The sequence below is a fragment of the Genypterus blacodes genome, unplaced genomic scaffold, assembly GCF_046128005.1.
Source record: "Genypterus blacodes isolate CSIRO-AG114 ecotype Tasmania unplaced genomic scaffold, CSIRO-AGI_Gbla_v1 ptg000011l_1, whole genome shotgun sequence".
Classification (NCBI taxonomy): domain Eukaryota; kingdom Metazoa; phylum Chordata; class Actinopteri; order Ophidiiformes; family Ophidiidae; genus Genypterus; species Genypterus blacodes.
The window spans coordinates 1559455-1574034 of NW_027466825.1; the positions used below are offsets into that span (position 1 = coordinate 1559455).

Consider the following 14580-nt stretch of genomic DNA (forward strand, 5'->3'; position numbering starts at 1 on the left):
TAATAACTCGTTTTCCATAATTCACCCACCTTTTCTCATTGCCGTAGGATTTTTGTGCAACTTTTGCGTGCAGGATCATGACGGTCTGGTCGCCTCGCTCCTTCAGGTAATTCCTCATCGCTTCTCTGCAGGGGGGACAAGTGGGTGGACAGGGACGTCAGAGGGACGGGGAGACAGAGAGGAGGAGGAAAAAGAAGAAGTTCATTAACGGGCTGTCGGGCAGTGATCCAGCAACAGAGGTTAAGAGACATTAGGTGTGTCAGAACTAAGGAAGCCTCGGGGGGTTGCTGGTGACAGAGAGGTCATCCAGCAGGTTTTAGACAACGCTCGGCTGCAGATGGGAGGAAAATGCACAGGCGTAAGTGTGAAGTATGGACAGAGAACATACCAAGAATACACACTGAGACACACACTTGTGCGCGACCCCTGGAACACCTCAGAGCCTGCATGTCTGCTGGCCAAAAAAGCTATGCTCTCCCACAGCTGGCTCCATTTGAGGGGGGGGGGGGGGGGTGGACTGAACCATTAATGACCGGCTCAGTGGGACAGTGAGGAGAGAGAGAGAGAGAAAGAGAGTCAGGGCGAGAGAGCGAGAGAGACAGAGAGAGAGAGAGAGTTGGAGGAGGAGGTTGAAGAGGGGAAAAGGGGAATTAAACAAAACAAAAACAAAAGCGCTGAGCTCACCGACAAAGAATCCTCATCTCGTGTCAAAAATGTTGCGAGGTCTGTGCTCCAATTACTTCTGTCAACTAATCCAAAACCTCCCATCATCCCACACTTCAGTCTGTTACACAAACAAACCAAAAGGACCCAAATAATTTCAATATTTGGGAGGGCAGCGGAGTTAATGCGGGGTCGGACCACATCACACACACACACACACACACACACACACACACACACACACACACACACACACACGCACACGCACACGCACACGCACACGCACACACACACAGATGTCAGTGACACCTGACACACGGGGTGCTCAGAGGGACACCCACTCAGACACAGAGACAGACACACATATACACACACACACGCACACATATCCACTTTGCCACGCAATAGAGGGTCGCACGCTCGGGTTAGAGAGGCCTTTGTTATGGAAAAGCAAGGGGCCCCTCGCACAGGGACAGGGGGAGGAAGGCCAAGAGGGATTTTGGTTTATCCGTTTGGCAAGAAAGCTTTGGGAACTTTATTTCTCACTTCGCTGTGAAATTAAGCGTAATCCGAGTAAAACTAAGCAGAAAACTAAAATGTGAGACCATTTAGATGCTCCAATAAAGTATTTTGTTTGCATTAAATGGGCCAAACAGCCAACAATAACCTTCCTGAAGGTTTAAGCGAAGGTTATGACGATGAGGCATTACAGACGACAACACGCTGGCAAACCCGGTGACCCCCAGAGCTCTGAGTGATGGTGCGGAGAGCACACAGTCCAAACCTGGTGATGTCATACTCGCAGGGAGCAATTTAGCAATCACCTATGACCCAAACCCCTTACTTGTAGGAGGGGTGACATCACAGGTAAGGAGCAACACAGGGCACGCGATCCCTCTTACACACGACATCATTTAACTCACAAAGCATCAGGAGTGTAAAGGTTTCACAAGCACGTATAAGGGAAACACTGAACTGTTGCTTACCAGAGTTGCATCACCATAACAAAAACATTTCTGATGATTGGAGCATCGAGATTTCTATATTATTATACAAGTCACAGCTCCCAGGAACTTAACTTGCATGCATGAGTGTTGACAAAGACATATTTTAGGGCGAAATGAAGCCTTAAAAATGGGGTAACAGCATAAAACTAATAACAAAAATGAATTAATGTGATCTGATTAAGTACAATGCCAATGAAATCCAGTCACATTGGTTAAGGTCGTAAGCACCATAGCGGTAAAATTGTGCCGAATTCTAAACACAGCCTTCTGAAAGCAGAAACGTCTGTTCATGGGTTGAATGTCACATGACCTCCCGTACTGTCAGTCTGGCTTTTAGGCTTAACAGCAACAATCTTGAGTAGTTATTCAAGTAGAGGGTCACCGAGAGCAGGAACAGGAAATGGGCAATAAACAGAAGAAAAGTCTATTCCAATTATTTTAGGAGACGTTTAAGAGTTCAAGCAATAAGGATAATGAAGCCTGCAGAGCTGCCCTGCCCTTATTTGTATATATACGGTATATAAAAGGAAAGATTATGATGCAATGTAAGCACGTTGAGGTAAAGGTAAGGTAGAGGGGGAGCAGGCAGGCAGATTAAAACTGAATGAAGATGTTTGGATCATTAGATGTCCCTTTCACACACACACATACATACACACTGCAGCAACATGCAAACAAAATGAGAATGTGTACATGCACTGCACAGTCGAGATCAATTTAAGGAAATACACACATGGCTGTAGGGGGAAGAGGACGAGGGCAAATCCGGTAACCACTGACTGGTTTTAGTCTTAGATTTGTGACAGGGAAGTGATTGGTGTGACATGGTCATTTCACACTTTGCAGAAACACACATCCGATAAACCACATCCACGTGCAGTGTGAAGAAACAGATGCAAAAAGTGCAAAAGCAGCACTGGTATCAGCCCAGCAGTCTGGTGACGCAGATGGTGGCCGTCCACCTGCCAAATAGTGGCTACTGCGGTGAAGTACAACACTTAGGTGGGGTTGTAAATTGAGATAGACGGCGAGGAGCAAACGAGCTCAACACACTGGGCCGGAACCAAGTAATAGCAAATGAGACAAGAGGTGATAAGCTGGAGGACTATCTCGTTGTGGTTGTGTATCAATCGCATCTATTGCAATGACATCTCACATGTTGTTCATCCGCACAGACGTGAATTAAATGCCGAGTTGTATTTTCATCCTCCTGCCTTGTGGTTATCGAGCTATTTACTCGCCTGCGTCACTGTAGTAAACTCATTGCCTGCACCTAAGGGCTCCCGCTCACAACTTTACAACTGAGAGCACCAAGGGGAAAACATGGAGTGATCAGACTGGTTTCTACACAAGTAACCCAGTTTAAACATCATGTGCGCCACTTCTCTGGGCATTATGTCGGTGATTACACTCTGTTGTGCCGCCGTGTTTCACTATGAGTGACAGCAGACATTCTATTCAAGTTCAAATTTGAGATAAGTGGTTTTGATAATTGGGTTAGACAGTGATTTATTTCAAACCTGCCTATGTTGATTGCCCTGTTTAACTCATGAGGCCCACACATCGACATTGAGAATGGAGTTAAATTGAAGATTATAGCAATAATTAAGATAAATTATGGGGAAAAACTATGATATCAAGATGTATTCCTGTGTTTTGGTGTGCATGTGCTCAGATTTTCCACTAGCAGCATACAAATGGATACTTCATATACTGTAGGTAAAGCCGTTTTGCAAAGCCAATGGATAAGGCAACTACAAAAAATGGGAAATACTACGTGCCAGACAGATTTCACAAAAGAAAAAGACTCATTCAACAGAAGGCAGTGTGGGTTTAGACTAGTGTGTGTGTGTGTGTGTGTGTGTGTGTGTGTGTGTGTGTGTGTGTGTGTGTGTGTGTGTGTGTGTGTGGAGGGGGTCTAGGGTTAAGCCAGGCTGCAGATGCAACTGAGCAGACAGGCATCTGCGCTGTACATCTGCCACAGCGTCTTCAACAGCAGAGTGGTCCATCAGGAGACCCCCTGTGGACACTGACACACACACAGACTCGCACTCAGAGCGGGGGGACAGGCACGCTAACACACACACACACACACACACACACGCACACACGCACACACGCACACACGCACGTGCGCAGCGAATAGCTCAATTAAGATGATCAGACTGCAATTACTTTGCGCTCCTGTGCATCACAAAAGGTAGATTACACACATCCGAAGTGCAGCGCTTGGGTTCAGACATTGACAATCAGCCACTTCATTCTGCTCCGCCTCCGTTTAAACGCAGACTCCATCTGTGGACGCAGGAGAAGAGGAGGACGCCTGGACGCAAGCGGCTGCTCGGTGCCGTTTCATATCCTCCTTGGGGCCCTTGTGCGCCTGCGCCGACGCTGATGAAGAGGAGCTGGCATCAAAAATAAGACTTTGCCTATCAGTATCTAACTAAATGTAAACAATGGACGTGTCATGTGCTTCTCTAAGGGTCCATTCTAAAGACTTCTGGACTGTGATGGACCAAGTGAAAACCTGAAATGCTCCTACGTACGACACTGACCGAGTTCAGACAGAATTTACCCCGAAAAATCATTACGTTTTTGCGTATTGGCAGCAAACAGCGAGCAGGGTTTTCATGTAGTGACTGGAGGAGACTAGCAGCACTTTGACACAGGAGCAGATATCTGAAAACAGTTGTGTGGAGCTTTTCCATGTCAGGCGATGGATTCTGCAGAGCTAGCCCTTCCTCTGTTGCTTGGGAGAATAAGCTTTGTGAAGGGGCGGCTCCCCTCACAGAGGAGGCAGCTTATCCAGCCGGTGTGTACGTGTGTTTTGTTTGTGTGCCGATTCAAGTGTATCTGCATGTGTGTTGTTCGCCTTTAGAACCAGTGTGTGTATGTGCGTGCTCATTTGCCTGTCTGTGTGTCATGTATTTCCAGTCGAGCAGCCTTTCTGACAGGGCGGCCCTGCAGGACCCAGAGCTTCAGCTGCCCTAAAAAGCCCCAGCAGGACTCTGTGCTATTTTAGCTGCCTCCGCTGCTGCCTGACAGAAAATCACAGGGCAGTATCTACAGGATGGGGCCATGTGAGAGCCAGTCAACATCTGAGACATGTCGCTGATGCAGAAACAAAAGCAAACACAAAGAAGAACACACCATGAGAGGAGGGTACAGACACACTGAAGGAGTTTTGTTCTGTGCCTCTGGGCTGCTGAGTGTTTTGTGTCCGTCATATTCGGAGCCATCAAAACCATCGGGCCCACGGAGGGGCCGGTGCAAGCCAGCGGACTGGCAGCACATGAATATAGAGGGGGACACATCAAAAGGGTGCTGGGGCCCCTTATTCCAAAACCGTCCTCTACTCTTCCAGGCAATATGCAACCCCTCATTTTCCCCCTGCTGAGCGCCACGCGCAGAGACACACATGCACGCATACACATACACAGACAGACTCACGGCTAAGGCCATGCCTCTTCCCTGCGAGACAAATGCAGACCAGCATACACGCACACATCCGCACACGCACAAGCCAAAACATCCATCAGCATTGTGAGTTCAGCCAAATTTTTCAGCAGATGACTTGTAGCAAACGGAGAAGGAACACAATGATCAAAAACTTTCTGCGCTGTTTGTCCAGAGGAGGAGGAATGCAGACACACACATGTTACACAGAGAACACATCGAGCTCAACTGCTCTGTCAAAGATTTTATAAATGAACTTTCACAATTTCCCATGACCGGGTCTTTATTTGACTATTAAGTGCAATCTAACAATCTATACAACTTCACCAGCCCCGTAAGACCCCTCGCCTTTGAGAACCGTTTGTTGTCAATGGGACCTTGTCAAGAAACAAGTTTTGGCTACTTGAGACATTCTGAAGCCTTTGGGACACTTGAGTACCATCAGGCCAAGTATATATTCATTCAGTAGTCATTGAGGCTGCTCTCCTGCCACTTAACCTGCGAGGAAGGTCACGTCTGAACTGTGAACGACTTCACTGGTGCTTGAGTGAGGCCAGTTACGAAGGTTTTCTGCCAGATTTGCCAGATTTGCCCTTCAAATCCGAGAACTGTTCGTCCATTTTCGACTTTTGGCTACGTTTCCTGCAAATCTATTCACTTTTTAATCATTGATCCAAATCCAAAGTGTTTGTATTGACAATTGCCAGGTGTGGTGTGTGTGCTGTGTGTGTGTGTGTGCACTGCACTCACCTTGTTAGGCGCAGTGGCTGAGGGCGCTCCCCAAACTTCCTGCAAAGACACAAAGTGACAAGAAAACATGAGTGGGCAGGTTATCAACCACAAACACACAGAGTAAACATTGCATTCTACGCGGCTGTGCTGCTACAAGCTTGTCACCGCGCGAAGTGGCGACATGCTCAAACTGAGGTGAGGTGACAGGCAGCGTTGGTGTGATGTTGGTGACATCTTGGCAGCGGGTGAAAGCTGATGAGCAGACACTGAACTTTAGTCAACCTAATTCCCACCTACAGCCTGTCAAAACACGCAGCGCATCAGCAGCCTTTGTCTCACGTTTAGGATTAAACTTGTTATTATAGTTGTGCAATGGCAGAACAAACTACAACTTCGGTACAGCAGTAATCCCAGTCGTGTTGACAGGTCACAGAGTTCAAACGACAGTGGGTGGATGAGCGGTGGGTGGATTTCGCCCTTACTTCACGTCTTACTTCAAAAGGTAAAAGGTCAAGCATATACCTCATCTCATTGTACGCACTGTCCTCAAACTCTGCGGCTCCTTTCCTGGCAATTTCAGACTGCGGGCAGATTATGATGATTCAGGAAACTACACGGGTCGCAGCCGAACTCTCAGTCATAGCAGTCATGTAGCAAAGACACAGATGTCCAAACAACACCGCGTATAGCACGATTACAACAAAGATGACGGAGACACGATCAGCTCCTCTGTACCTTCAAAGTGTCCCGATCACTGTGGTCTGTATGTGAATTATGCATATCTCTCTCTGTGTGTGTGTGTGTGTGTGTGTGTGTGTGTGTGTGTGTGTGTGTGTGTGTGTGTGTGTGTGTGTGTGTGTGTGTGTGTGTGTGTGTGGTAACCAAAAACCACCATCATCTGCGAGGACGTACACAAACTCTAAAACATCCGCCTTATTTTCTCACAGTAAACTTTTCCAATCAGCCTCACCCCGTTGTTTAATTAACATGCAAATAGGCTCAACTTGAAACTTCAAAAGTGCTGACAGATTCTGATCACATCCTGCCTGCGAAATGTACGCAGAGAGTAAAGGAGTAAAGAAGAAGAGAAGGGAGGAAAAGAATAATCAATGGCCTGATGTGGCCTCTTCCCTTTCATCACGCCGGTGGTGACACTTGCCTCGTGGCCCGTGAACTTGTGTGCGCATAAGGGAGTTGGTCTGCCTGTGTTGTGGTTTTGCGCGCCGATGACACGTATGTTAAAAGATCCTACCCGTGACCGTGTGTCATTTGCCTAATTGGAGGTTTCGTCGAGTACACGCGCAAAAAAAAACTAGTACTCAGGGGCGAAGAGGGAGAAAGTGGAATAAACTGATTGGTGCAAGAGGCAAAAGGAAGGAGTGGAGGTGGAATAATTATAGAGAACAGCAATCAATAAGGTTCCCACAGTGAAACACTGATGCCTCCACTGGCTAATGGATTCCAGACGGCTCCTTTCTCGAGTTCTCTCCCTCTTCCCTCGCCTCCCCCCCCTTAAACCCCAGCCCCCTCCGCTGCAAACGGGGGAGCGATGGAGGAAGGGATACTGCGGAAAAGAGTGTTGGGTGAGATCAAAGGCGCGGCGAGACCTGGGCGGCGCTTTAGGGGAAAGACGAGAGATGATGGGTGAGGATTTGGTCGCAGATATACAGAGGAGAAGAAAAGGTAGCCGTGAATCCCGTCTGCACAGAAACAACATACAATGAAATTCCCTCCATAAACATTTAGACACAAAACACTGTGTGTGTTTTGTATGTTTTCACTAAGCATGTAGGCCAAAATCTCCAGAATCTCTCAAGACTTCGAGGAAATATTAAGAAAACACTGCGGGCACAGGTTTTGCTGTGAAGTGATGCAGTGCAGAAAGAGAGAGAGAGAGAGAGAGATGAGGAGTTTGGTTTACGAGTTCTGTGAAAAACCACAGTCCGCATTTCCTATCACCTCCACGAGCACACTTTAACGCCATGAGACACACACACACACACACACACACACACACACACACATAAGAGAAAAAAACAGCAAACACAGGAAACCACAAAAAGGTAGAGTTGCAAACACACAGCGAGAGATATGGGAAGTGCTGCATCGGCATCAGCAGCCATTCAGTATCACACCGACTCAAAGCCTGAAGCGTGAAACAATGACCCAGCACAGAGGTGGGCCGTGCTGATGGGGGGAGGAACGCTGTCAGGAATAGAGTCAAACGCTGGAGAATTCTGAGTAAAATATCGACAGACACACACACACACACACACACACACACACACACACACAGCACATATCACCGGACATGCACACACATAAACACACAGACACTCTAACTCGCCGAGTACACAAGGGGCCAAAAGAGGAAAAGGAAGCTTTGTCAGAACAGGACTTTCGTCTGACTTGCTCTCCATCCGTTATCCCTCCTTCCTTCCTTCCTACTCTCTCCTCCTCACCTCCTGTTCACTATCACTGATTCCGCTGGATACAATGGGGGTGAGGGACAGCAGAGGCAAATAACATTGGCGGGCAATCAAGCAGCGGGAAAACACTACAGAGAGGCTGCCGTTCACAGTGAGGGGGACATTTCAGCAGCTAAATCATAACACACACACACGCGCGCATGGTGCCACAATAGGTCTCATTAATCAATTTCCGTGGAGACAGAACAGAGGTAGGTTTGCTGGGTAAAGGTAATGCTCCTTGGGAGGGAGGTAGCTGGTGGGCCGGTGATAACAAGCTAAGTGTCATAGCTTTTGGTACTGCGGCTCCGCACCACCACAACACACACTGCATTCACCTTTTTAATAAACAAAGACTTCCTAAGGCGGCAGGTTTAACTAAATTGTTTTTCTGATGGTGACCAGCGTGACTCATGTTTAAAGGGCTAATCTGATCAAAACATTCAACGTTCTTTTGTCAGAATGGGAACAACGCAACAAATGAATGGAAACTTTTCAGATTTTGAGCCTTAGGTTGCTGTTTTAGTGGCACACACTGATAAATTGGACAGGTTTTGGCACGCCAGACTTCAGAAATGATCTCTACTGGTGACAAATAACCCACATCTTGCATCATCCCATATCACAAAGTGTAACAGATTACTTTTGATTGGCTTACTATCAAGTCTACCATGTATCAGTTTCTAAATCTAAAATATAGAGACCCTATACAATACACACAGCATCGTGTAATGCTGTGCAGTGTATATTTCCGATAGCCCTCCATAGCCCTTGATAAATAAGCACGTACTATCAAAGGGAAGCGGCTGCACACTTGCATACACACCGCTGGGCTGCAGGGAAAAAAAATGGTCATGTCTGGGCAAATGCAGTCTTACTCACTCACTGCAGCGATCCAGACCCCTGCTGGATCCCCGCGAGTTCCAAAAACCACAAATTATCAAATTAATTCCCCATACATTCCCCTGTGGATGAACCGTGTAACCAGACTTTTAAACGTTGGCAAAACCTTATTAGGAAGCCGATAGGCTCATTAAACTACTAAGCCAACTCGCTGATAGCTTACTCTGGCATGGTTACCAAAGGCTAAATGTGCCAAGGTCAGTGAACTGACGTTAGATGTGAACAAGCAGTTGTTCCATTTAGACGGAGAGCAGTGAGAGGATGTCCTGACACTGGGCTTTCCACTGGAAGTGAGAGTGATATCACACTTGGCTCCTGGGCTCCAGAGGCGTACTATCTGTAGTACTGATGCGGTGCCAGCCAATGCAAAACACTGGCACCTGGGCGTGAGGTTGACCCTATATGACACTTTAATGAGGCGTGATTTAGCGCCGTATTAGGATTAAGACAGGAAAACATTTTCATTGTGCCAAGTCTGAGATCAAGTGAGATGCCTCTTAAAGTGCCAGATGTGCCTAAGGAGTGAAAGCTGAGGTAATATAAGTCTGCTTTCAGAACTATAGCATTACATTTGACACTGCCGCCTATTATGGAAATATCATTATTGAGTTTTTTCCTATATGCAAATACTGTGTGGTCAATTTTTCGTGTCAGTATTTATTACCCTGTTGTTATTTCAAAGGGAATGTCAACATCATCACAAACACAGAGTTGTTTCGCACTAGTTAACAGGAGGCATCATGACTGAGACCTGTGGGATCAAGCTCACACACGGATGGTTCATAAGTTAAATGGCTGACATTTTTTTAAACAAATCAAGTCTAAATACAATTAGATAACTGCAGGGCGCCAATTTTACATAGCAACTGTGTGAAATCATCATTTATTTTCCATCTAATGTTACTATGGCTGTGGCTGGAAGCAGCAGCAGCAGCAGCTTTCTCTGGGTTGTCTGTTGGCTGGCGTGCATTGTGACTGACAGAATGAGGGTCCTAACATAACCACAAAGAGCCTCGGCTATTGGCTCAAAGTTCTGGACGGAGAAATCAGAGAAGCAGAAAGTGGAAGCAACGCGCCCACTCCTGTCATGTCTCCGCTCAGCGCTCCTGAAGGCACGCATTAATGCAGAGCAGCCAACAGAGCATCCTTCAGAGTTTGGGGCCCCCCCGACGCTCGCATTTCCACGCAACTTTTTGCAAACCGTGATTGTCAGCTTTTCGTTGGCAGTAATGGAGTAACCTACATCCACTGACTGAACAGCTTTGAGTGCCTTATGTTTGAACTAAATGGGAGTGAATGAGCCATGGGAAAACTGATAAAAGCTTTTCCATCCTGCCAAGAACAATATTGTGAGGGAAAAAATAAAATCCCTGTAATGTTCTTGGAAGTATGTGGGCACTGAAACGTGTGGACCGAATGCTACTGCATGCTGACACTCAGCTGTGTTCGGCGTGAACTTCGTGTCAGCTCTCTAATTATATGACAACACAGCATCTAAAGTATTCCACCAGGTATTTCATATACCAAAAAAATGCACTCGGGGAGGTGGAAATGTAACACACAAAATATAATCTCCAGCTATGACTTTCAATGCTGGGGCGTGAACACATAAACATATGCGCAGACTGACACTTCAATTACCACGGCTCGACACGAGAGCAGCCAGAGGGTGACACGGCAGCATATTTTGGTGGTAGCTCATTAAAACCCAACACCTTCAACCAACAGCAGAAACCACTATAAACACTGAAACTCTGCACTCAGTCCCCCTCAGGCCTCTTTCACACAAAAACACACATGCGCGCGTACACACGTTCGCGCGTACACGCATGTAGGCGTTCACACACACAAATCGTCCACTCCGAGCCGCAGCTGGTACTGGACGACAAGACATCCTTGGAAAGGGGAAATAAAACCTCGTTATCGACCTCCTTAGACACGCTTTCTTTCCAAAATCAGGTTACGATTTGAAGTTTCGGATCCATGTTGTTGTTTGGGAACAAGAAATCTGACACATTTACCATCATTAATCCCATAACGCTACATTTCTTTCTCAAACAGGTAGACCTGCAGATTCATACCTGATTAAAATGTCACAGCCTGCCAGCGCCAGAACCTTCAACACGCTGCTTTCATTTCATGGCTCGACGTGGTTCTCTCACACTGCCCCCAAACTTCTAACTGTAACTTACCCTCTCATCATATCGTTCTGTTTCCGTACGCCCACCTACTGTCAGGCTGTAATTCTAAATGTCTCCATGTCGTTTGGTAATGTGCTATTTTTTGCATTTCATCGTCAATTCCGGCTGCTGTTACCACGGCGGGAAAGCAAACGAACAAGCGAGCCAAGCGTGCAAGATGTCGAGCTGCCTTTTTGAGCACATATATGTGAAAGAAAAAGGCGAATACGTGAGCAATGCAACAAACATATCTGTCGTACACCGCATACGCACATCTGCATTGACGGAGGAGCAATGAGCTGCAGGAAGACGGATATCTAGCAGGATTTGGATTCTCTCATTGTTCCCTGAAAGGCAGTGCAGACATACAAGGCGTTGGTGACAGATACGGGTGTCAGCTGCTATGAATAGAGCATCGACCACCCACCTTCCACGAGCCGACACGCGGATGGGCGTCGAAATGCGGCGCAACGCCACAGGGGGTTGATTGAGAGTGCAGACCGCGACCTGCCGTTGGTTCGGGGATGTGCTTGACAGCTGTGAGTGACAGTCCAAACAACGCAGAGGGGAGAACGCACGTCGACGACCGAGGGCAGAGAAGAGACCGAAATACACACTCTGACATCTCCTCAGCGGTTTGCAACACTTAAACACGTGCAACACACACACTCTTGCTAAGGCGGGTGTGAATTCTCTCCAAATCAAAGGGGAACCAACTGTAGACACAAGAACAGCATGGACAAGACAATATGCACAGACTAGAGTGATGTTATTAGCCTATAGGAGGGGCCGTCACTGCAACCAACACACACACACTGCGAGTCAGCAAACACACAGACTAGCATGACAAGAAAACAACACAGCCAGCAGTTTTGGTGATGACCTTACTAAACGTGTTGGTCGGCAAGAAGAGTTCAGCATGAATTAATTAATAGAATTAGAAACGCTGGCATTTCAGCCAGGCTATCTCATTCGCAACATCTCACAAATGCGTCACACCTCTCACCGGGGCCTTTAGCCCAGATATAACATATTGGTTCCAAGATAAGATTGTAACTGCGGTTCAACTTCTCCGTTTTGTTCGAGCCGCAGATGGAAAGAGGCTGTGAGAGTCTCAAACCTTCCTGTCTGAACAGTTCCAGACTATAAAGAGTAAAAGGTTTACGCTTCTCCATGGAGGTGTTCCGGTGGGTCCGTCAAAGCTGCCTGCCACAGAGGCGCCGGTTTCTAATTCAGCATCGGATTAACCCCTGCATGCAACACTACAGTAGATGGTTGCGACATACATTAGGCCTCCTGGCGTACCCAAAACACAAGCATTCTTCAACTTTTAACACATCCACCTACAGTAAAGTCTCACATGTTGACTTGTACAAAATACATGCTTATGTGAATATTTATACATAGAAGTTACACAGCACAATATTCAAATGTGAGCAATGGTGTTTTAAAAGGTTAGTAGGTGACAGCTTGGGCTGAGCCTTTGGTGCTTTGTCTAGATCACACACACACACACACACACACACACACACACACACACACACACACACACACACACACACACACACACACACACACACACACACACACACACACACACACACACACACACACACACACACACACACACACACACACACACACACACACACACACACCTCGTCCTCCCCCCCACGGGACTAAAGAACAACAGCACAACCCACACTGCGGTTCAGATGCCATCACTCATATGTTCAAGGTCAAGGGTTGGGGTGTGACCCTGTAGGGTCAACTGCCAGGCACTGTGTGTGAGATTATATTACCATACAAAGATGCGTCTGTCCTTAAAGAAATGTGCTGAGGAACAATTCTTGTTTCTAATACATCATATCATATCACACCTATACATTACTTCTTTCTAAAACCAAAGCAGATAAATCCCATGTGTGCACTTTGGCCAGGACCACATTTGCATTTGCAAGCTCAAGGTAAGAGCTCAGGTAAGGTGCACGGACATGCCGCGATGAGGTGGAACACAGGGATGGGATGAGGGATTAGGCCTGTAAAAAGGTGTCTGGTTTCCACGCCGGAGGGCTGATAACAGATATCGCAACTCTTTGGAGTGGCTGCACGCATCATTATCAGCACCACACTTTGTCACACCAGGATCCAAAGCCACAGGCCTTCTTAGTGACCTGCCTCGACCACAGCCAAGCGGAAGGCACGTATACATTACAACACTTGCATTTTAATTTCTAATTCAGCCTCTCTTTCACATGTGTAGATTCCAATTATCAATTCTGAAGTCATGATTATAGTTTAGAGATGTTCACACACAAAGTTTAATGATGTCTGCGCTGTCAGTCTGACATCACAATGGTGATCACAGCGAGCCAAGTCAAATTATAGCCTGTGTTACCAGGCTAACCAGTTGGTTCTTAAAAGAACTTTGAGGTCCAAAGTATGTGTGTGAGCCTTAACTCTAGGAACCCATAAATCAACACTAAGTGGAAAATGAGGAAACAGTCAGATTGCGTTAGATAGAACTCAAACGACTTCTGTGTGTGGCATGTGTATTCAAAACTATCACGACAGACACAGTACAGCGGGTGGTAATAATATCTCTCGCCAAGCAGGAGAATGTGTGTGTGTGTGTGTGTGTATATGTTGAGGAGTGAATGGAGGCGACATCAGGCAAAGTGAGAGAGAAATCTGGAAATCTGAGCCTGTTGGCTACATTGGTGCTGGCGGCCTATTGAAAAAAAATACCTGCATTCTGATGTCACAGACACACACACACACACACACATATATACACAGTTGCGCTGGCTACATGACACCCACCGAGCATAAACACCAGCCCTTTCTTTTAGTCCACACACACTCATTGCTTGCAGCTCTGTGGCATGCTGTGTGTGGCCTGCAGCGCTGGTATTACACACACACACACGTCTTTTGCGCACCTACTTAATCATTGAGAAAAATCTATCGCCATTAATGCGGCCAAGTTTGGGCTCTAATATCCGTATCCGAAGGCAACCCTGAACAAGTCAAGGCAAGAAAGACAAACGGACACAAATTGGGGGAGAGGGAGTGGACGTGTCCCTGTCAGTGACCGAGAGAGAGACAGAGAGACAGAGAGAGAGAGACGTGGCGTAAGTTGGAGAGTCTCCTTGTATTCCCTGGATTTGG

At 46.8% G+C, this 14580-nt stretch overlaps 2 protein-coding genes across 3 annotated transcripts in view; one reads left to right on the plus strand and one right to left on the minus strand.

Annotated features, from left to right (window-relative positions):
- The window catches only part of rbpjb (recombination signal binding protein for immunoglobulin kappa J region b), a 34050-nt gene that overhangs the window by 8992 nt on the left and 10478 nt on the right, over positions 1-14580 (minus strand). Inside the window, exons 1-3 of one of the 2 annotated variants that reach the window (XM_076160108.1) lie at positions 6381-6914; positions 5877-5915; positions 30-125 (exon numbers count right to left, since the gene is read on the minus strand). In XM_076160108.1, coding sequence (XP_076016223.1) covers positions 30-125; positions 5877-5915; positions 6381-6385 — 140 coding nt within the window. In that variant the 5' untranslated portion in view covers positions 6386-6914. Of the gene's footprint in view, positions 1-29; positions 126-5876; positions 5916-6380; positions 6915-14580 lie in introns of those variants that run through there. The other variant, XM_076160099.1, reaches the window with a different exon arrangement.
- Positions 1-14580, plus strand: part of naa38 (N-alpha-acetyltransferase 38, NatC auxiliary subunit) — a 127676-nt gene that overhangs the window by 3786 nt on the left and 109310 nt on the right. The window lies entirely within an intron of this gene.